Genomic DNA, 27,365 nt, shown 5'->3' on the forward strand with positions numbered 1-27,365 from the left:
AATATTTTATGGTAAATATTTAATGAAGTTTTTCTAGCAAGTGGGGATGGATATTCTAGTTATTTAGTGTCATAAATAGTCTTTTACCATCATATCTAAATATAACATTTCGCTAGTGTTTATTAACTTCTGTCATTAACTAGAACAATTATAAGAGCTTTTTAGAAGTGTCCTGGAGTCTCACTCTGTCACCCAGGCTGGAGTGCAGTGGCGTGATCTCGGCTCACTGCAAGCTCCGCCTCCCGGGTTCTCGCCATTCTCCTGCCTCAGACCCTGGAGGGAATTTTTGCATATTGTTGAGTAAAATGGCTTTTAAGATTTTTGACTCATAAGTACTTAAGGCTGCTTGACATACTGACATGACTTTGGGATATTTTTTATCCATATTCATCCGTTTTTAAGATTTTGCCACCTTTGCTTGTCATTCTCCCTACCCCACCCCCATCTTTTTCTGTTTACATACACACACACACACACACACTCTCTTCCCTCATCCATTTGGAAGTAGGTTATATATCCCTTTGCTTCAGTGCTTCAGTGTGCATTTCCTGAGAATACGGATTATTCTCTTAGCCACAGTATAGTTTTAAAAAATACAGAAAATTTAACATTAAAACAATAGTTTTACCTCTTCCATATCCCAGTTTTGTCAGTTGTCCCATTCCAGGATTTCGTTTAGTAGCATGTGTTGTATTTAATTGTCATGATTCTCTAGTCTCTTTTAATGAAGAATTTCTTAACCTTTCTTTGTCTTTCACAACAGGCATTTGGAAACTACAGACCAGTTTGGTTTTTTTAAAAAATAGAATATTCCTCAGTTCTTCCTCTCTTTTTTCTTTCTTTTTTTTTTTTTGAGACAGCCTCACTCTGTTGCCCAGGCTGGAGTGCGGTGGCACAATCTCTGCTCACTACAACCTCTGCCTTGTGGGTTCAAGCAATTCTCCTGCCTCAACCTCCTGAGTAGCTGGTACTATAGGCCCACCATGCCCAGCTAATTTTTTTTGTATTTTTAGTAGAAACGGGGTTTCACCATTTGCCCAGCCTGGTCTCGAACTGCTGAGCTCAGGCAATCTGCCCGCCTTGTCTTCCCAAAGTGCTAGGATTACAGACATGAGCCATGGTGTCTGACCTCCTCTTTTTTCTTTTGAGCACCCTTAGCTTCTGATACAAAGATGTTTTAGGTTTATCCTGTACTTTGACTGCTTCAGCCCTGGAATCAGCCATTTCTCTGAGGACCCCTGGTTTTGGTTCCACTTAGTGGTAAAGCTTATTTTTAAAATAGAGATTATACTGTTGATTATATGTACATATAGATAGATAGATAGATAGATAGATAGATAGATAGATAGATAGATAGATTTTTGTCGTAATTAGAAGATTACTAGAACTTCTTGGTATGCAGGATCACGTGTAATTCAGAGTTGGCACATGGGACAAAGTTCTTTTTTTTTTTTTTTTTTTTTTTTAAGACTGAGTCTTGCTCTGTCGCCCAGGCTGGAGTGCAGTGCACGATCTCGGCTCGCTGCAACCTCTGCCTCCCAGGTTCAAACAATTCTCCTGCCTCAGCCTCCTGAGTAGCTGGGATTACAGGTGCCTGCCACCATGCCCAGCTAATTTTTGTATTTTTAGTAGAGATGGGGTTTCACCGTGTTAGCCAAGCTGGTCCCGAACTCCCGATTTCAAGTTATCCATTGACCTCGGCCTCCCAAAGTGTTGAGATTATAGGCGTGAGCCACTGCAACTGGCCTGGGACGAAGTTCTTTGGAAGTGTGGTGATGATACTTTTCTTTTGAGTAAAGCTTAAGGTTTTATTTTCATTTTTTGATTGTTTTGTTTTGGGGCAGGGTCTCCCTCTGTCACCCAGGCTGGAGTGCAGTGGGACAATCATGGCCCACTATAGCCTTGACCTCCTGGGCTCAGGTGATCCTCCCACCTCAGCCTCCCTGGTACCTGGGACTGCAGGTGTACGCCACCGCATCTGGCCAATTTTTGTACTTTTTGTAGAGGTGGGGTTTTGCCATGTTGCCCAGGATAATCTCGAACTCCTGGGCTCAAGCAATCCGCCCACCTCCCAAAGTGCTGGGATTGTAGGCATGAGCCAGCACACCTGGTCTGTTTTCATTTTATTAAGTCTAAAGAGAATAAGAGTTATGAAGAGCACTACATTTCTGTTCTTTCTATTCTCACTACTTCTAGCAATGCTATTTGGTTTTGTAAAATTAGTTAAGTATGAATAGACAAAAAGCATATGCAACACAAGTGTATGTATTGTAGATAATGGTTGTGATTATGGCAATAACATGCTCCCATAGAATGTATTCTTCCTAACAGTATTTCTTGTTACAGCCTTTCACCCGTAATTCATAGTTCTGTTATATTGCAACTGCTTTTGGCTTTTGAATTGTTTATACCAGCAACTGATTACTGAGTAATTTAAGAGTCTGGCTTAATTATGGCAGCACTATTCTAATTAGATGTTGGCACTTTATTTTGCAAATAGAAGTGTCAAGTATCCACATTTGCAAAATTTGTAGAAAAAAGTATTGAGAATTTATAGATAATCTTAAGATGTACATATTAAGCATATAATTAGGCTGGCTTTACTCACAGAGTAAATATATAATTCATTTGAAAATATGAAATCCTTAACTTAGGCTGGGCGTTGTGGCTCACACCTGTAATGCCAGCACTTTGGGAGACCGAGGCAGGCAGATCACTTGAGGTCAGGAGCTTGAGACCAGTCTGGCCAACGTGGCAAAACCTAGACTCTACTAAAAATACACAGATTAACTGGGCGTGGTTGTGGGCACCTGCAATCCCAGCTGTTTGGGAGACTGAGGCAAGAGAATTGCTTGAACCTGGGAGGCAGAGGTTGCAGTGACCCGAGATCGTGCCATTGCACTCCAACCCCTGGGCAACAGAGCAAGACTCCATCTCGGGGAAAAAAAAAAAGAAGTCCTTGACTTAAATTGGATTAAATTGGCCATTTGTTAAAAGTGGCATTTTTCCAGCAGTTAAGAAAAAATTTATACAAAGCTGAAAAATTACATAATTTTAAGTAGAACAAATAATATGTTCTTAATTTGAACATTAAGAGGTAAAAGAACTTGGCTGGGCACAGTGGCTTACGCAATGGCTGGGATTACAGGGTGCCTATAATCCCAGCACTTTGGGAGGCGGAGGCCAGCGGATCATGAGGTCAAGAGATTGAGACCATCCTGGCCAATATGGTGAAACCCCGTCTCTACTAAAAATACAAAAGCTAGCAGGGCATGGTGGCACGTGTCTGTAGTCCCAGCTGCTCGGGAAGCCGAGGCAGGAGAATCGCTTGAACTCGGGAGGCAGAGGTTGCAGTGAGCCAAGATTGCGCCACTGTACTCCAGCCTGGGGACAGTGTGAGACTCTGTCTCAAAAAGAAAAAGAGATTAAAAGAGCTTGAGAAATTTGCTGGTGAGACAACATGGATTTTGAATTTGATGTAAGTAGTATCCTTGTAGCCTTTTTCGGATTTTATGAGGAGTAATTTGAAAATAACACATAATTGACATTTCTTTTAGACCGATTGCATTTCTCAAGTATGAGTTTTTAGAATACATGATGATAAACATCTTTTAGTTAATGAGTTATTGTGTGTGTGTGCATGCGTGTGTGCGTGCGTGTGTATATATTCCATCCTTCCTTCCTTTCCTTCCTTCTTTGGACAGGGTCTCACTCTGCCATCCAGACTGGAGTGCAGTGGCACAGTCTAGCCCACTGCGGCCTTGACCTCAACCTCCCATGTAGCTGAGACCACAGGTGTGGGCCACCATGGCTGGCTAATTTTTTTATTCTTTGTAGAGGCAGGGTCTCTCCGTATTTCCCAGGCTGGTCTTAAACTCCTGAGCTCAAGCAGTCCTCCCACCTCAGCCTCCCAAAGTGCTGGGATTACAGGTGTGAGCCACCACACCTGGCTTCCAGTATATTCTTTTTTTTTTTTTTTGAGACGGAGTCTCGCTGTGTCACCCAGGCTGGAGTGCAGTGGCGCGATCTCGGCTCACTGCAAGCTCCGCCTCCCGGGTTCACGCCATTCTCCTGCCTCAGCCTCCGAGTAGCTGGGACTACAGGCGCCTGCCACCACGCCCGGCTAGTTTTTTGTATTTTTAGTAGAGACGGGGTTTCACCATGTTAGCCAGGATGGTCTTGATCTCCTGACCTCGTGATCCACCCGCCTCGGCCTCCCAAAGTGCTGAGATTACAGGCTTGAGCCACCGCGCCCGGCCTCAGTATATTCTTAATGCTTACATAATCTCTGATAAAAAAGACTCAAATAATAGGTATGCATCTCATGTCAGATACTCATATCCCAAGGGGAATAAAGTGTTATAACCAGAAGTAACAGGAAGCCACAGGATAACCTGGCTTTTTAATATAGCGAGGATTTATTGATCATCTGCAACTCTTGCAGGTACTTGAAAATACAACTGTAAACAAGTTTTGGTAGAGAGCGGTAAATAAAAAGAACAAGTAAAATAATTTTACATTCTGTGTTACGAAGAAAAGAGACTGCAGTTGAGAATGATGAGTGGAATTATTTTAGATAGAGTGGCCAGAGGAGGCCTTTCTGAGGATGTGGCACCTACATTAAGACTGAAAAGCAGAGTGAATAAAGTCAAGGAAAGTGTTCCAGGGAGAGGATATTTTAGAATGAGCAAGGTCCTGGTTAGAGAAAGAGCTGGTGAGAAAGTGGCAGTGCAGTGTGGCAAGAACATGGAAGAAGAGGGGTAGCTTCAGAGGTTTGTAAGTCACTGTGTGGAGTTTGGGTTTATTCTAAGGGTCATAAGCAGCTGATGAGGAATTTTGATAAGGGAGCAAAATGACACCACTTAATGTAACTTACTCTTGACGCTGAGTTGGATAGTGGATGGGAAGGGATAACAAGAGTAGAAGGGGATAGTGGCTGAAATCATGATTATAACACAACAATTAACAGCATGGTCTTTGGACCTTCATCTGTGGAATCAGGCTGCCTAGGTTCATGTTTTGACACTTAATGGTTACATGACCTCTAGTGAGATACTTGACCTCCTTGTGCCTCAGTTTTCTCATCTGTAAAATGGGGATAGTGATAGTCGCTGCCTCATAGAGTTGTTAGGAGGATTAAATGAATTGTCAGTGGCTTAGGACAGTGCCTGGCCCTTTAGAGTTATGTGTATTAAAAACCAATAACCAAACAAATATGGCTGTATTATGGAAGAGAGTGTGAAGTATGAGAAAAGTGTCCTATACAAGAAGTCTTGGCTTTGTACAGTTCTTCTGTGGTAACAGATTGTGCAAAAGAAGGAGAGGGTTCCAGTGTGTACAAGTTTCAGTTGACATCCTGCCAGAAAAGTGGACATTGCTTATGTAAAAGAATTGCTACATCTATAGAAATGAAATTTGTGATGGCTCCCAAAGCCATAGTTTACACTCAGCCTGGGTAGGAGGAGTTTTTATGTTTTTGAAGTATGTTTTTTAACCTTAGGTTTCATTTAGTTCTTCACATCTTTCTGTGGGACACAGAAGACTTGTGCCAAGTTATCTTAACATTTTAAGTCTTGGCAACGGATCAGTGAGTTAATTTCAGGGGATATAGTAAATTAATAAATCTTTCTAGTCATGCCCCCAAAAGACCTGGCTTTGTGTGTTTGTTGAGTAGAGGGTGTTTATTTTAGTTCCCTTGTTCATATCTTGGCCTCAGCTCCCCTTTCTTCCTTTCTGCCTCTCTCTTCTCTGTTCCCAAGATATCATGGAGTTCACTTATATATTCATTAGTCAGTTTTTCACAACCCATTTTTTGTCAGACATTCATTGTTAGGCACCAAGAGGGAAAGAAAACTGCATAAGATATAGTGTAGTCAGTTCTCGTTATTTGAGGTAGCTGTGTTTTATAAAGTCACCTTGAACAGAACCATTGCTCCTAGGGGAAAAGACAGGGGGAGGTTCCTGTGAGCCTCTGGTGACAACATTTTCTTTAGCCAGCCCATACATCACTTTGTTTTTTATGTGTGTTTTTGTTTAAAGACATCTTTTTTTTTTTTGGAGATGGAGTCTCGCTGTCTCCAGGCTGGACTGCAGTGGCGCTATCTCGGCTCACTGCAAGCTCCGCCCCCCGGGTTCATGCCATTGTCCCGTCTCAGCCTCCCGAGTAGCTGGGACTACAGGTACCTGCCATCGCGCCTGGCTAATTTTTTGTATTTTGAGTAGAGACGGGGTTTCACCGTGTTAGCCAGGATGGTCTCAAATTCCTGACCTCGTGATCCACCTGCCTGAGCCTCCCAAAGTGCTGGGATTACAGGCGTGAGCCACCGTGCCCGGCCATCTTTCTTAATATATATTTAAAAATTGCTGATTTATTAACATTGAACTCACTGCCAACAGCACTATAACTTATGCCTGAACAAAGCTTATCTCGCACACATTTTTTTTTTCTGTTAGGTATATCACAATCTTCCTGAGCTTAGGAGCACTTGAACACTATGCTCAGGGCCATTTTAAACAGTGAAATTGCCAATATAAAGCATAAAAATGTGAAATACATTGCACCAAATAGTTTGTAGAAAGGACACTTGTTTATGGTTTGAGAACTGAAACAAGAAGGCAAAGTGTCACCTTGTTTGACCGCGGACGGGAATGTGTGCTCTGGACCCCTCAGGTTTTTTCCTCCTCTGCTTATGTTCATGAACATGAAAGCACCATGAATACAGATTTTGAGGTTACATTTTAGTGAGTAGGCAAATTTGCGTATATGGAGTCCATAAATTATGAGGATCAACTCTATTTGCTTTTTAAAAAGTGACAGTATATTAAGGTAATTAAGATAAATTCATACATAGCCGTTGTACGGGCAGAATATAATGCATATGAGTTTAAAAATGTAATGTTGGATTTGATCAAAGGAAGGGCAAATTATGGGTTGGAAAGAACAGGCAGGCTTCATTTTTGCATCTTTGTTGAAAACTAGGTTTAAAAAGAGGTGGGGATTCTGGAAGCACATAGAGTCACTGAGATAAGAAAGTAAAGGGCGTGTTATTAATGCAGTAATGCTAATCAGCTAGTAAAGCAGTATAATTATGCCACAAAGGAAATGAAACAGAAGGAAAGAGAGAAAAGGCTAGATAGGTAAGTTGAGGCCAGATCATGCAGGTTCTGATTACCAGTTCAATCAGGACTTTTTTTTATAGTCCTAAAGAAGCTATTTAAGAATTTTTGTCCTTTTGTTCTTTTACCTAGTAAATACTCACTGAACATCTGCTATCACCAAGGCTAATCCAGGAACTGGAGATTTTTTTTTTTTTTTTTTTCAATCACTCTGTTGCCCAGGCTGGAGTGCAGTGGCGCAGTCTTGGCTTACTGCAACCTCTGCCTCCCGGTTCAAGCAATTCTCCTACCTCCGCCTCCTGAGTAGCTGGGACTACAGGTGCACACTGCCATGCATGGCTAATTTTTTTTTTTATTTTAGTAGAGACAGGGTTTCACCATGTTGCCCAGGCTGTTCTCAAACTCCTGAACTGAGCTCAGGCAATCCTCCTGCCTTGGCCTCCCAAAGTGCTAGGATTACAGGCATTAGCCTCCGTGCCTGGCCGGAACTGGAGATCTTTAAGAGAGCAAGATTATTTTGTGTCCCCAGGTGTATGGAATCCAGAGGGGGAGACGGGCAAATAAACAGACATGCATGTTACAATACACTGTTTTTGAGGCAGGGTCTCACTCTGTCACCCAGGCTGAAGTGCAGTGGCGTGATCACAACTCACTACAGCCTTGACTTCCCTGTGTTCAAGTGATCCTGCCCCCTCAGCCTCCTGAATAGCTGGGACTGCAGGTGCACATCACCTTGCCTGAATAATTTTTGTATTTTTTTGTAGAGACGAGGATTCACCATGTTGCCCAGGCTGGCTTGGAACTCGTGAGGCTCGAGTGATCCACCTCAGCCTCCCAAAGTGCTGGGATTGCAGGTGTGAGCTGCCACACCAGTCTAATACACTGGTTTTAGTTGTATTTCTAGCTAGTAGAAAGCAAAGGGTGCTATGAAGAGTGTGTACACAGACTCCCAACTGTTTTGGGAGTTAAGGAAGGTTTTTTGGAGGAAGTGACATTCAAGCTAAGACCTGATGATCAGGTGGAGTTAGCTGCGGAGCAGGGACAGAGATAACAGCCTGTGCAAAAGGCCTATTCTTCAGGTGAGAATGACACATGAATGGGACTAAAGAAGTAAACTGGTATCTCACATGAAGGATTTTTTGTATCTTGTTAAGGATTTTGGACTTCCTCCCTTTTTCTTCTTTTCTTTTTTTGAGACAGAGTTTTTCTATGTCACCCAGGCTGGAGTGCAGTGGCGCGATCTCGGCTCATAGCAGCTTCCACCTCCCAAGTTCAAGCTATTCCCCTGCCTCAGCTTCCCAAGTAGCTGGGATTACAGGCATGCACCACCATGCCTGGCTGATTTTTATATTTTAAATAGAGACAGAATTTCACCATGTTGGCCAGGCTGGTCTCGATTTCCTGACCTCAAGTGATCTGCCTGCCTTAGCCTGCCCAGGTGCTGGAATTACAGTAGTGAGCCACTGCGCCTGGCCTGGACTTCTGCTTAAAGGCAATAAGGAAGCCTTTACTAGATTTAAAATAGGAGCTCAATTAGTTAGGATTTATCTTTCATCAAGAGCTCCCTTTGGCCCTAGTCTGGTAGAAGATGAGTCGAAGCAGAGAGACTAGTTACAAAGTTGTTCTCAGTAATCCAGGTGAAAAATAGTGGTGACCCTGGATTAAGGTAGTGTTGGTGTGGGTAGGGAGAAGTGGATGGTCATATTTGAGAGGTACCTAGGGAATAGAATTGCAAAGACCTGGGAGTAGATTGGATATTCAGTGGGAGGAAGGGAGAGAAGTAATCTCTCAGGTGATGCTCAAGCCATAACCTTGGATGGTGCTGTCCACTGATACAGTAGGAGGAAAATGAGGGAAAGTGGTGATGAATTTGTGGTGCACTAACATGGCCAACACTAAATGTTAGGAAGATTAATGTGGTCATGGTTTAGAAGATGAATGAAAAGAAGATGCCCCAGAAGTGGAGAGAGAGTTAAATGGCTTTTGTAGCAATCTCAGCTAGAAGTAAGGGTCTGTATTCTTAGTGCAGAACTAACAGGTTTGGGAAAGTAATGGGAGGTAAACACCAAGCAAATAGTTCCCCAAAGATGGTATCAAATATCCCAGTGATGGCTTGCAGCCTGCTCAGCTTTATGATATGCCCCTGAGATCATTTTTCAGGACGAAAAGTAGTGAAACTACCTTTATATGTTACTTCTCAAATATACATAGAAAGTAATGTTTAAAAAGCAGCTCTGGCTGAGCCCGGTGGCTCAAGCCTATAATCCCAGCACTTTGGGAGGCTGAGGCGGGTGGATGACTTGAGGTCAAGAGTTGAAGACCATCCTGGCCAACATGGCAAAACTCCATCTCTACTAAAAATACAAAAATTAGCATGGCAGCACGTGCCTGTAACCGCAGCTACTGTTGAAGCTGAGGTATGAGAGTCGCTTGAATTTGGGAGGTGGAGACTGCAGTAAGCCAAGATCCTACCACTGCACTCTAGCTTGAGGGGACAGTTTGAGACTCTGGCTTTAAAAAAGTGGCCTGGTGCAGTGGCTCACACCTGTAATCCCAGCACTTTGGGAGGCCAAGGCGGGCGGGGGCAGATCACAAGGTCAGGAGATCAAGACCATCCTGGCCAACATGGTTGGCCCATCTCTACTAAAAATACAAAAATTAGCTGGGCATGATGGTGTACGCCTGTAGTCCCAGCTACTGGGGAGGCTGAGACGGGGTAGGCTGAGATGGGAATCTCTTGAACCTGGGAGGTAGAGGTTGCGGTGAGCTGAGATCGCACCACTGCACTCCAGCCTGGTGATAGAGTAAGACTGTCTAGAATAGAATAGAATAGAATAGAATAGAGTAGAATAGAGTAGAATAGAATAGAATAGAATAGAATAGAATAGAATAGAATAGAATAGAATAGAAATTTTCACTCTTGGGACTTGATAAAGCTAGTTTCTTTTGATTATCTCCTATACATATTTAATTGGCCTCTATGAACAATGTTACCTCTTTATGAGGGGACCCGAAGAAGTAGCTGCTGGTGTGAGAGTGAGAGATCATCCGTCTTTTCTATTGTGCTTTTTGCTGTTTCTTTGTCCTGCTATGTGTTATAAGTAAGGCCAGGGGCAGTGGCTCATGCCTATAATCCCAGCAGTTAGGGAGGCCAAGGCCAGAACCCTGAGGTCAAGAGTTGAAGACCAGCCTGGCCAACATGGTGAAACCTCGTCTCTACTAAAAATATAAAAAAATTAGCTGGGTGGGTGGCATGCGCCTGTAGTCCCAGCTACTCGGGGAGGCTGAGGCAGGAGAATCGTTTGAACCCAGGAGGCAGAAGTTGCAGTGAGCCGAGATCCTGCCACTGCACTCCAGCCTGGGCGACAGAGGGAGTCGCCATCTCCAAAAAAAAAAAAAAAACTAAAACATGAAGAAAAAAGAAAACTGTTTAACATAAGGTTATTAAATGAGGATTATTAAGAAATTAAAACTTAAAGCTAAAAACAGGTGAGAATTTTGAAAGGATTGCAATAAAGTTTAAACTTTTTTTTTCTTCTTGAGACAGGGTCTTGTTCTGTCGTCTAGTCTGGAGTGTAGTGGAACTATCATGTCTCACTGCAGCCTCAACTTCCTAGGCCCAAGCAGCCTTTCCTCCTCAGCCCCACCCTCCACCCTCACCTCCAGTAGCTGGGATACAGGTGTGTCCTACCATGCCTGGCTAATTTTTAAAAATCTTTTGTAAAGATGGAGGTCTCACTCTGTTGCCCAGGCTTAAATGTGTGTGTATGTGTATGTATAGAGAGAGAGAGAGAAAGAGAGAGAGAGAGAGAGAGAGAGAGAGAGAGAGAGTGTGTGTGTGTGTGTGTGTGTGTGTGTGTGTGTGCGCGCGCGCACGCGCAGAGACAAGTTCTCTCTATGTTGCCCAGGCTGGTCTTGAACACCTGGACTCAAGCAGTCATCCCACCTTGGCCTCCCAAAGTGCTGGGATTATAGCAATGAACCATCTTGCCAGCCCTTAGGTATTTTGTTTAAACCCAACGAAAACCCATGTTTTTGAAGTACCGTATTTTTAAAAAGCAATGTGAAGCATTTACTCTTACGAAAATAATAAAGCAGATGACGTTTAAAATAAGCAAAGTAGGAAACTAAGATTGACAGTAAAAAACAAGAGTTTTAAAAAATGAGATTTAAAGCAAAATAAAAGGCTGAAAGCTAGCTAACAAGAATATAAAAACATAAAAATAAAAGACTAAAGGAAAACCTATTCATAAAAATAAAAAATTAAAAAAAAAAGAAATAACAGATACCAGAAACAAGAATGGCAAGATGAAAGTATAAACTGAAAATATTTTTGGAAGTTTGAAGAAAAGGACAACTGGTCGCAGTGGCTCATGCCTGTAATCCCAACACTTTGGAAGGCAGAGGTGGTTGGGTCAGTTGAGCCCAGGAGTTCGAGACCAGCCTAGGCAACATGGTGAAACCCCCGTCTCTACAAAAAATACAAAAACTAGCTGGTGTGGTGGCATGCACCTGTAGTCCCAGCTACTTGGAAGGCTGATGTGAGAGGATCGCTTTAGCCTGGGAGGCCGAGACTGTAGTCAGGCATGATCGCACCACTGCACTCCGGCCTGGGTGACAGCAGGACCCTGTCTCTAAAGAAAGAAGAAAGGGTAATTTTTTAGAATAGCATATACCAAAATGAGTTTCTTGGGATACTAACAAGATAGTAACAGGAAAAGGATAAATTGTCACAAAAGTTTTAGAAATGTTTAATATTGGCGGGGCACAGTGGCTCCCGCCTGTAATCCCAGCATTTTGGGAGGCTGAGGTGGGCAGATCACTTGAGTCCAGGAGTTTGAGACCAGCCTAGGCAACATAACAAAACCCTGTCTCTACTAAAAATTACAAAAAAAAAATAGCTGGGGGTGTTGGCGTGCACCTATAGTCGCAGGTACTTGGGAGGCTGAGGTGGCAGAATCTCCTGAGCCCAGGGAGGTCGAGGCTGTAGTGAGCTGAAAAATCACACCACTGCACTCCAGCCTGGGCAATCGGAATGAGACTCTGTCTCAAAAAAAAAAAAAAAAAAAAAAAAAAAGTATTATCTCTGTTGGAGACTTACAATGCACCATTAAAGTAATAGTCTCTGAGAATTGTTACATGAATAAAGTTGCCTTTGTTTAAACATTTTCCAGACCTTCCCTGAAACCCTTTTTTGACATAGCTATTATATCTTCCAGCAGAGTACTAAACATCATTTAGACTACTGTTATAAAAAAAATAAAAATGGAAATCTTGGAAGTTTTAAAGAAACATGCTAAGAGAAATCAGCTGGAAATAGAAATAGTTTGAGTTGGGACTGTCATTTCCAGTCTTTCCTGTTGAGGGCACAGTGTTCCACAGCTAGCCTAGGGGCAGAGAGCAACTTGACACCCTTACCTTCTGGCCCCTCCTCCACCCAAAGCTGTCTTTTTAGTTTAGTTTTGTGTTTTTTTTTTGAGGCGGAATCTCGCGGCGATGCCCAGGCTGGAGTGCAATGGTGTGATCTCCACAGCCTCCCGGCTTTAACCGATTCTCCTGCCTCAGCCCCCTGAGTAGCTGGGACTACAGGAGCACTCCACTATGCCCGGCAATTTTTTTTTTTTTTTTTTAAGTAGAGACAGAGTTTCACCATATTGACCAGGCTGGTCTTGAACTCCTGATCTCAAGTGATCCGCCTGCTTCGGCCTCCCAAAGTGCTGCGATTACAAGCGTGAGCCACCGCCCTTTTTAGTTTTTATCTGTGCAGGTGGTGCAGTGATAGAATACAGACTGCTGAGTCAGGGGAGTTAGGGGTGATCCCCAGCAAAATTAAATCAGCCCAGGGATACTTCCTTAGCAATTTGAGAGAAGTTTTACTACAAGTGCTATTTTAGTTTTCTTTTAAAAAGTCAGTTTTTAAAATTGTATAAATAAAAAATATTTTTAAATTTTTAAACAGATGCTCCCCCTTCACCCCACTCTAGTTATTACCACTCTAACACAGGTGTTTTCATATGGTTTTCTTGGTTCTTCCAGGCTTTGCTCACATGTACATGTGTTTTTATATAGTTGTTAGAGTTCATATACTTTTGTGTTATGAGGCCTCTTTTTCTATGGCCATGGAAGGAAAGGAATTTTCTAGTGGTGACTGTCTCTGCCTGCTCTGTTGCTTACATTGTTCCAAGTACCATTGCTGCCACATTTTGGAAGCTATTTTTCATCCTACTTCCCTTAATGTCACAGTTTGTTCTTCACTTTTGCCAGCCACAAAACAGCCCCTCCTGCAGTCTTACTGGTGCCAGAGTGCCTCTCTGGAAAACAAAAACGACCTAGCATTGTGGGACTAGCCTGTCTTAAGACAGTTTTTCTGTAAGCCTGTCATCTGCCCAGGTCATAATAGCAGGAGCACCTGTGCTAGAGAGGGAGTAGAAGGGCTTCCATATGCAACATAATAAATAATAACAGAAAACTAAATGCTTTACACATGTCATTTCATTTAATCTCCGTAATGGTAATAATACATAGGGGCCTTTCAGATGAGGAAGCCGAGGCACACAGTGGTTGATGTGTCCAGGGATCAGGTAGTGTATGCCAGAGACAAAATTCAGGCCCCAATAATCACTCAAAAAATTATTGATTAACTAATATACAATATTACTTTGCATTTGCCACAAAAACAGCCATAAAAGATGAAGCAGTTTATGAAAAATACGTAAGCGTGCAATATTTTCCTTTAGCATGGCCTTGTCTTTTGGAACAGTTTCTGGGGTCTAGGTTCATTTTAATATCTGAAAATGGGCAAAATCTGAAAATTTGGTATTGGTAACCATTGAAGTTGTAAGGAAGGGGAAATGGTTTTATAGTTTCTTCCTTCCACAGGTCATAATTTAGTTATGGACATTAGGATGTTTTTCTTGGCTTATCTCATTCGTGTAGTTTTCTTTGCACATCTGTTACATAAATTACTAAACTATTTCCTTGAAAAGTTGCCAGTTTAAGTCATGTTTAATAGCAATCAAGAGTTGTTGCTTTTGGGGAAGAAGAATTAAATGACAGACTTTAAGGGGCAGAAATCCCACCACTCTCCTGGTTTAAATTTTTTTTTTTTTTTTTGGATCAATCCCTGTATTTTTTGAGGCATTAAAATAATTATGTGGTTTTGGGTGTTTCGCAAAAGACTTTATGTTGGACTATAAACATTTAATGACCTTTTATATAAAATAAGTTATTTTAGTCCTTGCTTCTATAAGTTCCTATCTTTTCAGTTATCCTCTTATATAGACATTTTGATCTGACAAATTGTCATTTGAAACTAAACTTGAAGTATTGAATTCTTTAGTGATTGTTCATATTACGTAATCTTTTCTGACCTTGAATTTTTCATAAAATAATTATTTTCTGTGGCTTGCTTTTGGAAAAAAATTTTCAGATTTATTCTTCTAGTTATATTTTAGGACAAACATACTGGTTGTTGGAAATCTCAGAAATTTAAAAGGGAGTTTGGTTAATTTTACCCCATCCAAACTGATAATTGAATGAATACTGGAAATTTTCCTGAAATGTTAGGTAAACTCTTCTGTAAGCAAGGTACCATGTATTTCCTAAATGTACAGTTTGCAGTTTTCAGGATTTGGAAACTGGTTTTTAAGCTTGAAATTTTTAGATAAAGACTGTTTGTAATACTGATAATCTGTATTGGGTATTTTTAGAGATTAGAAGAGCAAGTATGGTATAAAATAGGTTAATGTCAGCTACTCATCAGATTGCTCAGATTAAATTTCTTGCGTTACATTTCCTGCTATGAAACCATTCTTTGTGAAATGCAGTAAGTTTTTGGTAGATTTTTCTTTTTTTTTTTTTTTTTTTTTTGAGACGGAGTCTTGCTCTGTCGCCCAGGCTGGAGTGCAGTGGCCGGATCTCAGCTCACTGCAAGCTCCGCCTTTCCGGTTCATGCCATTCTCCTGCCTCAGCCTCCCGAGTAGCTGGGACTATAGGCGCCCGCCACCACGCCCGGCTAGTTTTTTGTATTTTTTTAGTAGAAACGGGGTTTCACCGTGTTAGCCAGGATGGTCTCGATCTCCTGACCTCATGATCTGCCCGTCTCGGCCTCCCAAAGTGCTGGGATTACAGGCTTGAGCCACTGCGCCCGGCCTTTTGGTAGATTTTTCTGTACAAAGTTTTGACTTTTTAAAACATCTGGAAGGATTGTCACAGGAAATTTATAATTATGTTATGATCTCACATGCATGTATGGAAACATGTCACTTGGCTAAACCAGTCCCTGACATCCACCTCACAACTTAGCTTTGTTCTCCAGCTTTGAGGCTGTGGTACCAAATTATTTCTGTATTTAAAAAAAAAAAAAAAAAAGTGACTCAAAGCCAGCCTCTTGTGCTGGTAGTTAATGTGATAGGGTCTAAGAAAATGATAATTCATAGGCAGAAAATAAATATTTTACATATATTTGAGGAACACATCGAGTTTGGCAATAACTTGGATTGATGACACAGTCAAATCTATGTGGAATCAGTAAATTTATGAAGTGTTCTGCTATGCAAAAGTTTCTTACATGAGAAATAAGACTTTGGTGACAATGTGTATTCGTTACTCAGTGGTGAGGATAAGCACAGGATCTTTAGTTTATGGATGAATGTGGGAGATTGTTAACAGTCTGTACAGACATTTCCATTTTCATAATTTTGAAGATACACACAAGGGTCTTTAATCTTCCTTGAATGTTAGGAGTTCTTACAGCTTTTTGAATTTTCCTACTTGCAGAATATTGCTCCGTGTTTCACTTGCTCCCCCTCCTCCTCTCCCCTCTTCCTCAAACTGAAAAATACTTACGTATAAAACAGTTCTATAATATTTATCTATTTTATCTATAAGTAGTACAAATGCAGTCTAAAAATTTGAATTACGATTACAAGAATATTGAGCCATATCAATCAGCAGTGTTCAGTGGTATTAAAACACCAAGAGTGATTAAAATTCTGTGGTTCATTTCTCTGCCTTCATAATACTGGACTCAACGATTATTGAAATTGAGGGCCAGCATTAGTCAGAATGAAACAAAGAATTTGGTAGTAGAATTGATGTAAGAGTAGGATTGGTTTAAAAAAAAATACAGTCCTTAATTTTCTGGCAACTTAAAACAATTATAATTTTAAAAATAGTTGTACCAGTTTCTATGGTCTTACATCATGTGGGGAGGAAACAATTGGAAGTGATGTTTTTGAACATTAAGACAACATTTTCTGTAATTTTAATCTCATACAGGCAGGCAGCTAGAGTTTAGACTTAGGCAGTTTGCCATGTTTTAAAGATGTGTTAGGTACTCAAGTAACTATCTTGATCTTTCTTTGAGTATCCAGAATTATTTTAAATAGGTTTAAAAAGTATTATGAGACTCCTTCAAAGCCTGGTAGTAAGTTGTTCTTTACTTATTTGATCGTAATTTTTTTTTTTTTGACTGAGAAAGTTAAATGCTAAAAGATGGGATATAATATTTTTGTGCAAATTCCTGATGGTTACTTTTAAAAGCAAAGTTTGTGTTTCAGCATTTAGGAATTTAGTGTTCCCTCTTGAAAAGTAAAAGGAAACAGAAGATGCATAATCCAGCGTAGTCTTTTCTGTACATAGTTGAAGCCATAAATAATATGCATCCCATATACATATGATATCATTGGATTGAATAGGTTATATGTTTTCAGTATTGATAACTAGGTGTACTCTTTTCTGAAATCCTGTTATTGCAGAATGGGTGAAAGAGCTTCAGATTTTAGATGTCTCTCATTTCAGTTTTTTCCTAATCAAACTGGTATTTTCTTTTTTTTTTTTTTTTTTTTTTTTTTTTTTTTTTTTTTTTTTTTTGAGACGGAGTCTCGCTCTGCCACCCAGGCTGGAGTGCAGTGGCCGGATCTCAGCTCACTGCAAGCTCCGCCTCCCGGGTTCACGCCATTCTCCTGCCTCAGCCTCCCGAGTAGCTGGGACTACAGGCGCCCGCCACCTCGCCCGGCTAGTTTTTTGTATTTTTTAGTAGAGACGGGGTTTCACCGTGCCAACCAGGATGGTCTCGATCTCCTGACCTCGTGATCCACCCGTCTCGGCCTCCCAAAGTGCTGGGATTACAGGCTTGAGCCACCGCGCCCGGCCAAACTGGTATTTTCTTTACTTTTAAGAGTACATGTATAAGAGGGGAGACATAGGTTTCCTCCCTTTCAATTAGATGGTTTGTTTTTAATATTTACTAAAACCAAAGAAAACGTGATTTCCGTGACTGAGAATATATCTTTTTAAATATTTATTCAGCATATAGCTCCTTTGTAGGATAATTTGTGATGCTGCATTTGATGTCATCTTAGACCAGAATATATTCTATGATTACAGGACAGTGTGACGTAATAGAAAATGGGCTTTGGAATGGAAAGACCTAATAGGTTTTAAATCTGCCATTTACTAGCTGTGGGATTTCGAGTGAGTTTATTTAGAGGAAGCGTCCAGGATTGTGATATTTGTGTCTTCTGTACTTTTCCATACTTTATTTTATTAGAATTCTTGCAATATGAAGGGAGTACTATGGTTTCTTATTGCTTTAACAGTGTGGCTATTTTATAACATGTTTACTATAGCAAAATTATCTCTTCTACTGAACCATGTTGTCACTTGTGTTAAGACTTTTCATTGCATTGTATTTCATTTGCATTTTCAGATCAGTGAGAGGCTTTTTTTTTTTAAATGGGTGGTGAATACCCCACCATGTGGACAAATCAATTTTTCCACCTCCCCACATCATTTCTGTAGAGCCCCAGATATTCTGTTAACAGTGAAAGTTATCTACCGATTGAATTTAGGAATAGTAGACTTCTTGGCCATTGACAGTACATTTGATACTCTTCACAGGACTGTAATGAGATATAACTTGGTATTAAAATATGAACATTGAACCTATAAAATGTTCAACTTGCAAATAAGGGTAATGTGGTGGAGGCTGTCTCCGCTGATAAAAAATAAATATCACAAGGTTCATTATCTAGCTTCTAGAGTTATTCTTAAAACAATTTCTGTAATGTTATGGATGGAAACATAAAAAAAAGAGCAAATGTTTCTGGCTTAAGACTTTTGTTACTTGAGGAAACTGTCTTCTATAGCAGTGGTCTCCAACCTTTTTGGCACCAGGGATCAGTTTTGTGGAAGACAATTTTTCCACAGACCAGGGCTTGGGGAGGATAGTTTCCAGATGAAACTGTTCCATCTCAGACCATCAGGCATTAGATTCTCATTAGGAGCACACAACCTAGGTCCCTCATTCACAACAGGGTTCACGCTTCTGTGAGAATCTGATGCCACCGCTGCTCTGACAGGAGGCAGAGCTCAGGCAGTGATGCTGGCTTGCCGCTGCTCACGTCCAGCTGTGCAGCCCCATTCCCAACAGGCCAGTCCGCAGCTCTGGGGGTTGGGGACTCCTATTCTACAATGTTAATTTTATGGGTGTTTTATGGTTAAAAAAATTATCAAGAAGATTGATACTTAATAAGAGCATAACTGTTCTACAACACTTAATTTATAAAAGTATCTTTTCTGAAACCTTTGTGGCATTGAGGTAAAAAGTGACTTTTAAATACAGGTTTTGTTGTCAAGAATTATTCATCCCTAATACAGTTTTTAAAAATCATATTAATTCCAAAATTGGGTACTTAAATTGTTCTCTGTGGTTTTGCATACATAGCACTTGGTGTACATATTTTAGTGTGTATGCATATATTTTAGTTACTGTTTGCTGCACTTATTAACCTGATAAAACAAGATGTTGGAAGTACAAATAATATTCATGTGGTCTACTATGATGTTTACTTGCCTATAAATAGTTAAAAATGTAGCTAATGATGATACAGTACTTGTATTTTTAGTGGCCTTTAGTAGTTTAACCTTGGTTACAATATAATACTTTGAAAAAAATTGGAAAATACAGGAAAATATTAATATAAAGAAAAAAATACCATTATTTAAAACTGTTGCTTGGAACTAAGTTATGTTTATTTCTGTCTCCAGATGTTTCTGTCTCTTATTATCTTAGTATGGGTGTGTGTATGCATGCATACATGAAAACACATTTAGAGGTCTCAAATAAAAGACTGCCTGATCTCAGGGTGAGTGAAGTCTTGACAATAAGCTTAAAACAAAGAAGAAACCATATTAAAAATACAGATTCCTTTGACTTCAGTTTTTTAAAAAGGAATGAAATTTAAAAGGCAAACTGGGAAAAATACTTCTCAATCTGTTTCAGTTTCCTCCTTATTCCTTTGTTAGCAGTTAGTACCACATTATACCTATACTTTACCTTTTCCCTTGGTGTATAGTTCTGTTTTAGCAAAGCATATTCTTGAACTTTTAAGAGGAAAAAATATCAATAAGGACTGCTCAAGTTCTTGTTAATTATTTTACCGATGATTCTTAATGTAGATAATAAGTATTGACTATCAGTAAGTAAAAGCCTCGTTTTAGCTGTTAACCAATTATACCTCTAAAAACTGGACTGAAACTTACCAAGTAAAATAATTTTATATTATATGAGTGTCAAGTAGTCAAATAAGTAGAAAATGGGGAATAAAGAGGAGGGCTACAATGAACACTAATAATTTACAAACTGAATAGTTGACCGTTGACTAACTGAATATTGGCTGTGTTTACATAGCTGTGGAAGCATATGTTAGTCCATTTTCATGCTGCTGATAAAGACATACCCAAGTCTGGGAAGGAAAAGAGGTTTAATTGGACTTACAGTTCCACATGGCTGGGGAGGCCCCAGAGTCATGACAGGAGGTGAAAGGCACTTTTTACATGGCAGTGGCAAGAGAAAATGAGGAAGAAGCAAAAGTGGAAACCCCTGATAAGACCATCAGATCTTGTGAGACTTATTCACTACCACGAACAGTATGAGGGAAAACGCCCTCATGATTCAAATTATCTCCCACTCGGTCCCTCCCACAACACGTGGGAATTATGGGAGTACAATTCAATATGAGATTTGGGTGGAGACACGGAGCCAAACCATATCAAAGCGTGTGTGCAAAAGTTGAGGATGGTAGTTTCTCACAGTTGGCACTAAAGATCTAGTGAGTCAGTGTTGCTGAGTTGTACAGAGTTAAGTTGCTGGAGTGTTCTGAGAAGCAAATGTGAAAGTGGGTAAAAGACTGTGGAAACAACAAACAGTTTTATAAATATAAACAATAATGATTGTGTCTATGGATTTTATTCTTGTATTCTTCATTCTTTGGTGATTCCATCTTTCATTCTCTCTGTTAACTTTCTTTTTGGCCTAATATTAGAGTCCATTAAGATTTGGTATTGTTAACCAGTTATACTGCTGAACTGCCCAGTAGTTGTAACTGTTAAATTTAAACAGTGTGATCCTAATAATTACCTATCTTTATCAGGACAGAGAAACCTACTTTTCAGGTCACTCATTTTCAAGACTTTTGTTTTAAGCAAAGAGAAAGTTAATATATTGAGTAAGCCTAGATAGAACACATGTGAGAAGGGCTCGTTTTGTACTTTCTGGTGACTCTTAGATTGTTCTCAAAATTACAGATACTTTTTAATACTGGTGAAGAAATGTCAAAATTACAGCAACATTTTTTTTTTCCTGGTTTACATTCTCTTGTGAAACAGCAGCATTTCTTAAAAGTTATTTTTCTTCTTTTACTTTCCCTCCATTATTACATTCTCATGTCTGTTTATGTTTGCAGAGATTAAATACAGACAAAAATCTGGAGATAAAAGGTTATTGATGGCGACAGCAGAAATGTTAAAAATCATTAGATATTTTGTGGGTCAAGTTTTCTTTTGATAATATTGTCAAACTGGTTTAAAATAATATACAGAAAAATTTTTTGGTGTTATCAAAGTATTCTTGGTTACTTTTTTAAGTGTTATAATGATAATTACATGAAAGGAAATGTAAGTAGAAAAGCCTGTATCCAAAGACTTTTACCCTTCAACAGAAGGTCATAATAATGGCCTATACTTTAAAAAAACAAGAACTGAGTATAAAGAGATAACTTTTTAAAATTTCAAGTTAGGAATCTCAATTTAGGATTGGTGAAAATCCATAAGTCACTTGTTTGACTGTAGTGTTAGTTTAAATGGTATGAAATTTATTGGGAAGGGGGGTGTCTTTTTCTGTAATTTTGTTTGCCGTTCAAATTCTAGACCTTTGTCTGGAGGATTGTTTGTGTGTGTGTTTAAGAAACCGTTGAGAGTGCCCCCTCTAGCGTCTGTGATATATTCTTAAAACATCTGTGTCAGAAGTTTTCAGAATTAAAAAGCTGTTTTTTTCCTTTCAAATCTGGACGTAAATTTTTATTTTTATTTTTAGCACGGAAGAATTGTTTTTTTTAAAAAGGTCACTGGAATTATGGGTAGGGCATAGATTGAGGGCAGTAGAAAACATGAGAAAGGAAGGATCAAAATGCCATTTCTACCTTTTTAGAAATAGTTATTTTTAAATGACCTGGAATAAGGCCAAACCATACAGTGTTATTTTTAGTTTACGTTTGTTTCTGAATTAATTGAAGCTTAAAATACTTCATTTTGGAATTCTTTATGCCATCAAATCTCATCTTGAGGGGGGTTCTTTACAGTTTCTGAAAGCAACAGCTTCATTGGAAGATAGCTTTTTTCTGGGGAGGGGAGTAGGAGACAGGGTCTCGTTCTCTGTCGCCTCAACCTCCTGGGCTCATGCAGTCCTCCCACCTCAGTGTCCTGAGAAGCTGGGACCACAGGTAGATGCTACCACGCCTGGCAAATTTTTGTATTTTTTGTAGTGACGGATTTTTGCCATGTTGGCCAGGCTGGTAAGTGAACTTCTAGACTCAAGTGATCCACCTGCCTCATCCTCCCAAAGTGCTGGGGTTTACAGGTAGGAGCCACTGCACCTGGCCTGGAAAATAACTTTAAAATAGATCTGGATTCTTCGTGTAAGCGTTCTGTTATTTTTTTGTTTTATATTTGCCATATCCTTCTGTGGATATACTTAATAACTGTATTGTATGTGCTGATGGCTCCCATTGTTTTTCAACCAAAGAAATGAGATTCTTAGATTATTGGCTCTCTGCCACCTCTCCCTCTAAACACAGCGCTCACACAAGCCTTCAGCTAAGAATCTTGTGAAGGGTTACGGAAACAGAACCTTTCTTATTTGACCCATGGGCCTTTGTCGGTTGAACAAGGAAAGTAGTGTTCTGAAAGCTACAACATTTATGAAGGCTCTGGTAAAAATATTTCATGTACATGGACTGGAGATTAACTTCTTTCATCTTGTTCTCCAACAAATTAAACAATGCAAAGAGATTTCAAGTGCATTCTTGGTAATGAAATGCTTGGGTGAATTATAATCCTAATTGCCATTGTTCATTTTCACAGCTGCATTTTGACACTTTTAACTGCCTAAGCCATGCATTCTTCAGCCACCAGGATAAACAAAAGCATTCTGAAATTCATCTTTTTGTGGCATCTTAAATTGTGAATCTGTTATTGGCTGCCTTAATTTTATTTTGGTTCCATGGTTAATAAAATTAGGAGGAAACTTATTCTTCTACATTTATACATAAAACTGTTGTAATAGAACCATTACTGGATTTTAACGAAAATGTATTCCTTAGTGGTCTTAACATTTTTAAGTGGGGGTGGGCATTGGAGATCATGAATTTATTTTAGTCCTGGGGAAGGAATTTGTATTTATTTTACCACATTAATTGGTATCTTAGGAGGCAGTTTTCTCTAAGATTTGAAAGAAAATAATAGGATTTTGCTTTTCTTCCATAGAAGAACAGTGTCCTGAATTTAAATCTGAAAGCCAGATTGATTCAGTTTTTTGGCAAGTCACACTTACATGCATAATGGTTCTTTTAAAATTTGACCCAAACCTGTTTGTTGGTCTGTTCTTTAAACATGAAGACATTGAAGTGTTTGCAATAAATTTGAAATTTATATTTAAGAGATTTGAGTGCCAATTTCAACCAAACCTTCCTTATTCTAAAAATAGAACTTTTTGACGACTGAAAAACCATATAGCAAAAGTGGGGTATATGTATGTAATAGTTAACAAATTCTGATTTTTCACTATTTCTAAGACTTAATGCTAAGTGGAAGAATTGAATTACTATATTCACAGACACCTGTTATAACAATTGTTTGGTAATAATTGGAGCTTTCGATGTCAAATGAATACTACTACAGGATGTCACAGTTTTGCAGTATTTCTTTATTCTCAAAATGTCTTTGAATCCTTAAATTCATATAAGCATGAGAAATTCCATTTTGACGACCAAACATTTTGCCATCTCATATCTTAATCTTATTTTTTCCAAAGTAAATTCTTTCATATAAAAATATTACGTGATGTTTTGAAATTCTAATAGATGGTTATTTTATATATATTACCTTTTGTGTTTTGGAGACAGGGTCTTGCTCTGCTGCTCAGGCTGGAGTACAGTGGGTGGTCATGGCTCCCTGAAGCCTTGACCTCCTGGGATCAAGCAATCTTCCCACCTCAGCCTCCCTAGTAGCTGGGACTACAGGTGCACGCCAACACGTCTGGCTAATTTTTAATTTTTTCTTTTTGTTTTTAGAGACCAGGTTTCACTGTGTTGCCCAGGCTGGTGTTGGTTATTATATTTAATATAATAATAGCTAACATTTACGGAGTACTTCCTGTATGTCAGACACTGTGCTAAATAAACGCCATTTGCTGTGCTAGCCTTTGAGGTATTATGCTTATTTATTCCCATTTTATGGTTGAGGAAACTGAGATTAAGATAATTAAAATAATTTTGCCAAAGGTCACATAGTAAGTGACTGGAATCAGATCTTTCTGACTCCTGAGGCCCAGATCATTGCCGAAGTCCTAGGGGAAAGTTAAGTGTGCATCATACAATCTCCTGATGGAATATTATGCAGCCAGTAAAAGTGAGGGTTACAGTGAATATATGACATAGAAGTGCACATGACAGAGTAAACGAAAAAAGACTAAGAGATTATAGTTCAACATTTATAGTGGTTCTAAACATCTGTAGGTATCTTTGATTTATTCTTTTTAAAAAATGTGATATAGATACTGTTTAGCTGTTACATAATTTTGCCTAATTTATAGGATTTCTATAAGCAGGAAACATAAGCTTGCATTGCATGTAAACCAGATCTGGTCAAGAAACTGACAACTTAGTTTTATAATAGACTCTAGCATGTTCATTTTTTTTTTTTTTAATTTGACCCTCAGCCATTTTTTACTGGACTTATGCCAGCTCTAATGCAGTCTCTCATCTGTATTCTTGAAGACTAATGGAATAGTAAAATCTGCTTAAAGATAACTTAAGTGTGTTACATAGTGTCCTTGGGGTAGCTTGTGCACAAAAGATGTTTTCTCTCCCACCCTGTAGAGGTAGCTCATTAAGACACCCCGTAGTGTCATTATTAAGTTTTCATGTGTTTCTCAGTTTTGATGCTAATCTTTGTGCGTATGTGCGTGCATTTTTTTCCTCTGCAGCACCAATGTGGTTATGAATTATTCAGAGATCGAGTCTAAGGTTCGAGAGGCAACGAACGATGATCCTTGGGGACCTTCTGGGCAACTCATGGGAGAGATTGCCAAGTAAGTGATAATTTGACTCAGCAGTGCAGAAAAAAATCAAAGTATCTTAACACAGAAATGTGAAATTTGCTTTCAGATTTAAACTGTTTGGCTGCCAGAATATAAATTTTGCATAATCATTCAGATAGTAATGTAGAAAGTTTCAGATAGTAATATGGAAAGTTTTATGCAGTCCATTTCCCTTAAAAATTTGGCTCAAAAAAGAAACCCACAATGTATCTTTTTCAATTAAGTTTTGAGATAATGCTGTAGCTCACCATGTAAAATTTTGACAAATACATATAAAATAACTTGAAGTGCAAGTTAGAAAAATTTTTTTCTGTGAACATCTGGGACACCGTACCAGTGAATGAAGAGCTTGCAAAATATGATATTAATTAAATTATTAATTGCAAAGTATTGATTAATTAGCAGGACTTACATATGTGCCAGGTAGTGTATAAAACATAGCGAAAACATTTTCAAGGAAGTACATAATCTTCTAAATTTTTTGAATTATGTTTATTAATTTTTAAAAACGCTTCGGGGAAACACCAAATTAGAACAAGTCTGCCATCTACTGTCAAAATTAATATATTGCAGACTCTTAAAGAAAATGATTCTTTTTTCAGGGCTACATTTATGTATGAACAATTTCCAGAACTTATGAACATGCTTTGGTCACGAATGTTAAAAGACAACAAAAAGAATTGGAGAAGAGTTTATAAGGTATGAAAACAAATCTGCTTTAATTGCTTGACATGTTGAAAACACATGCTGGAAATTTAAAGTGTATATACATAGGTGGTTTTAAAGTATATTAAATCCTAGAATAGAATAATCGAAAACACATGAAAGAAGTAGATTTGTTATTTGTGTTCTATTTTCTAGTCATCATGAACAACTGCTCTGAATGAGAAATTCTTAATACTTCTAAATGTTGATTATTTCTTAAAATTTTTCCTACTAAAATGTTTATGCATGTCAAAAATAATGCATCTATAGTAGTGTGCCTGTTTAGTGTATGAGCAGTTAAGATGAATACTATAGTCTGAATGGTTTGTCATCTACGTAGACATTTACCTAATTTATGGTAGTATTCTCACAGTATTCTGTATCACAAATGTTCAAAATGTAATTCTAATTTTAAATTAGTGAATATGAACTTTTTATCAGATTCCTTTTGTTCTGATTTCATATAATGCAGAATTCTATAGTAATATAGTCGTCTGTGCTTCTGTACCTACCATATTTTCTTACTTCTTCAGAATGTTTTTCTTTGCTATCCAAAATGACATAATTTGGCTTTTAGGATTGAAAATCTATGTGTTAGTTTCATTTCTTTTTATGTTATTCTTTCTGAAAACATTCAGTGTCATTCCCTTAGGTTGCATGGTAGGTGTGATGAAATAATTGAAATATTGTAAATTAAATTTGCTTTTAGTTTTTTGTTTTTTTTTAATTCTTGAGTAAACTCCTTTTTTAAAGAATATAGTCATATATACCACATACGGACATTTTAGTCAGTGATGGTCTGCTTATTTGACAGTGGTCCCATGGGATTATAATACTCTATTTTTTCTGTACTCTTTCTATGTTCAGATACAAAAATACTCAGCATTGTGTTACAGCTGCCTATAGTAGTCATTACAGTAACAATGTTGCACAGGTTTGTAGCCGAGGAGCAATAGGTTGTCCCATAGATCGTCAGTGTGTAGCAGGCCATACCATCTAGGTTTGTGTAAGTATGCTCTGTGATATTAGTACAGTGACGAAATTTCCTAATGGCACATTACACGAACATATCCCCATCGTTAAGTGACACATGACTGTAAATTACTGGTAGGAGGAGGTTTTGTGTCCCTCAGTTTTACCAACCTAACTAGATTTGTTTTGTTTTTGCCGCCCCCTCCTCTCTGCCTAACTAGATTTTCATATACCTAATCAAGTGAGGTTTGTTCCAAGCAATGTTAAGTTCAAAATGTACAATTTATTATATAGTATATTCACAAAGTTTTGTAGGAGTAACTACTATCTAATTCCAGAACATTTTTGTCACCCTATAAAGAAACCCTATACCCATTAGCAGTCATTCTAAATTTACATTTTAACAAAATTTACTTTGGGGCTAGGGGTTGGTTGTTGGTTGGTTGTTTTTGAGACAGTCTGGCTTTGTCACCCAAGCCAGAATGCAGTGGCGTGACCTTGGCTCACTGCAGTGGTGACCTCCTGGGCTCAAGAGATCCTCCTGCCTCAATCCCCTAAGTACCTGGGACTACAGGCGTGTGCCTCAATCAATACCCAGCTATTTTTTTTGTTTGTTTTTGTTTTTTTTGTTTTGTAAAGACATCTCACTATTTTGCAAAATTTTCTACAGGTTTTATTATCATCATTATTATTATTATTATTTGGTAACAACTTTTTTTTTTTTTTGGAGACAGTCTCTCTGTCGCGGAGGCTGGAGTGCAGTGGTGCGGGCTCAGCTCACTGCAACCTCCACCTTCTGGGTTCGAGTGATTTTTGTGCCTCATCCACCTGAGTAGCTGGGATTACAGGCGTGGGCCACTGTGCCCAGCTAATTTTTGTATTTTTAGTAGAGACGAGGTTTTACCATGTTGCC

At 38.9% G+C, this 27,365-nt stretch overlaps 1 protein-coding gene across 6 annotated transcripts in view; it reads left to right on the forward strand.

Annotated features, from left to right (window-relative positions):
* The window catches only part of LOC105482359 (clathrin interactor 1), a 73,254-nt gene that overhangs the window by 16,842 nt on the left and 29,047 nt on the right, over positions 1-27,365 (forward strand). For 5 of the 6 annotated variants that reach the window (XM_011742396.3, XM_011742398.3, XM_011742397.3 and 2 more), the window contains 2 exons: positions 24,662-24,766; positions 25,378-25,474. In XM_011742396.3, coding sequence (XP_011740698.1) covers positions 24,662-24,766; positions 25,378-25,474 — 202 coding nt within the window. Of the gene's footprint in view, positions 1-23,778; positions 23,884-24,661; positions 24,767-25,377; positions 25,475-27,365 lie in introns of those variants that run through there. The other variant, XM_011742399.3, reaches the window with a different exon arrangement.

This window comes from Macaca nemestrina, chromosome 6 (genome assembly GCF_043159975.1).
Source record: "Macaca nemestrina isolate mMacNem1 chromosome 6, mMacNem.hap1, whole genome shotgun sequence".
Taxonomy (NCBI): Eukaryota; Metazoa; Chordata; class Mammalia; order Primates; family Cercopithecidae; genus Macaca; species Macaca nemestrina.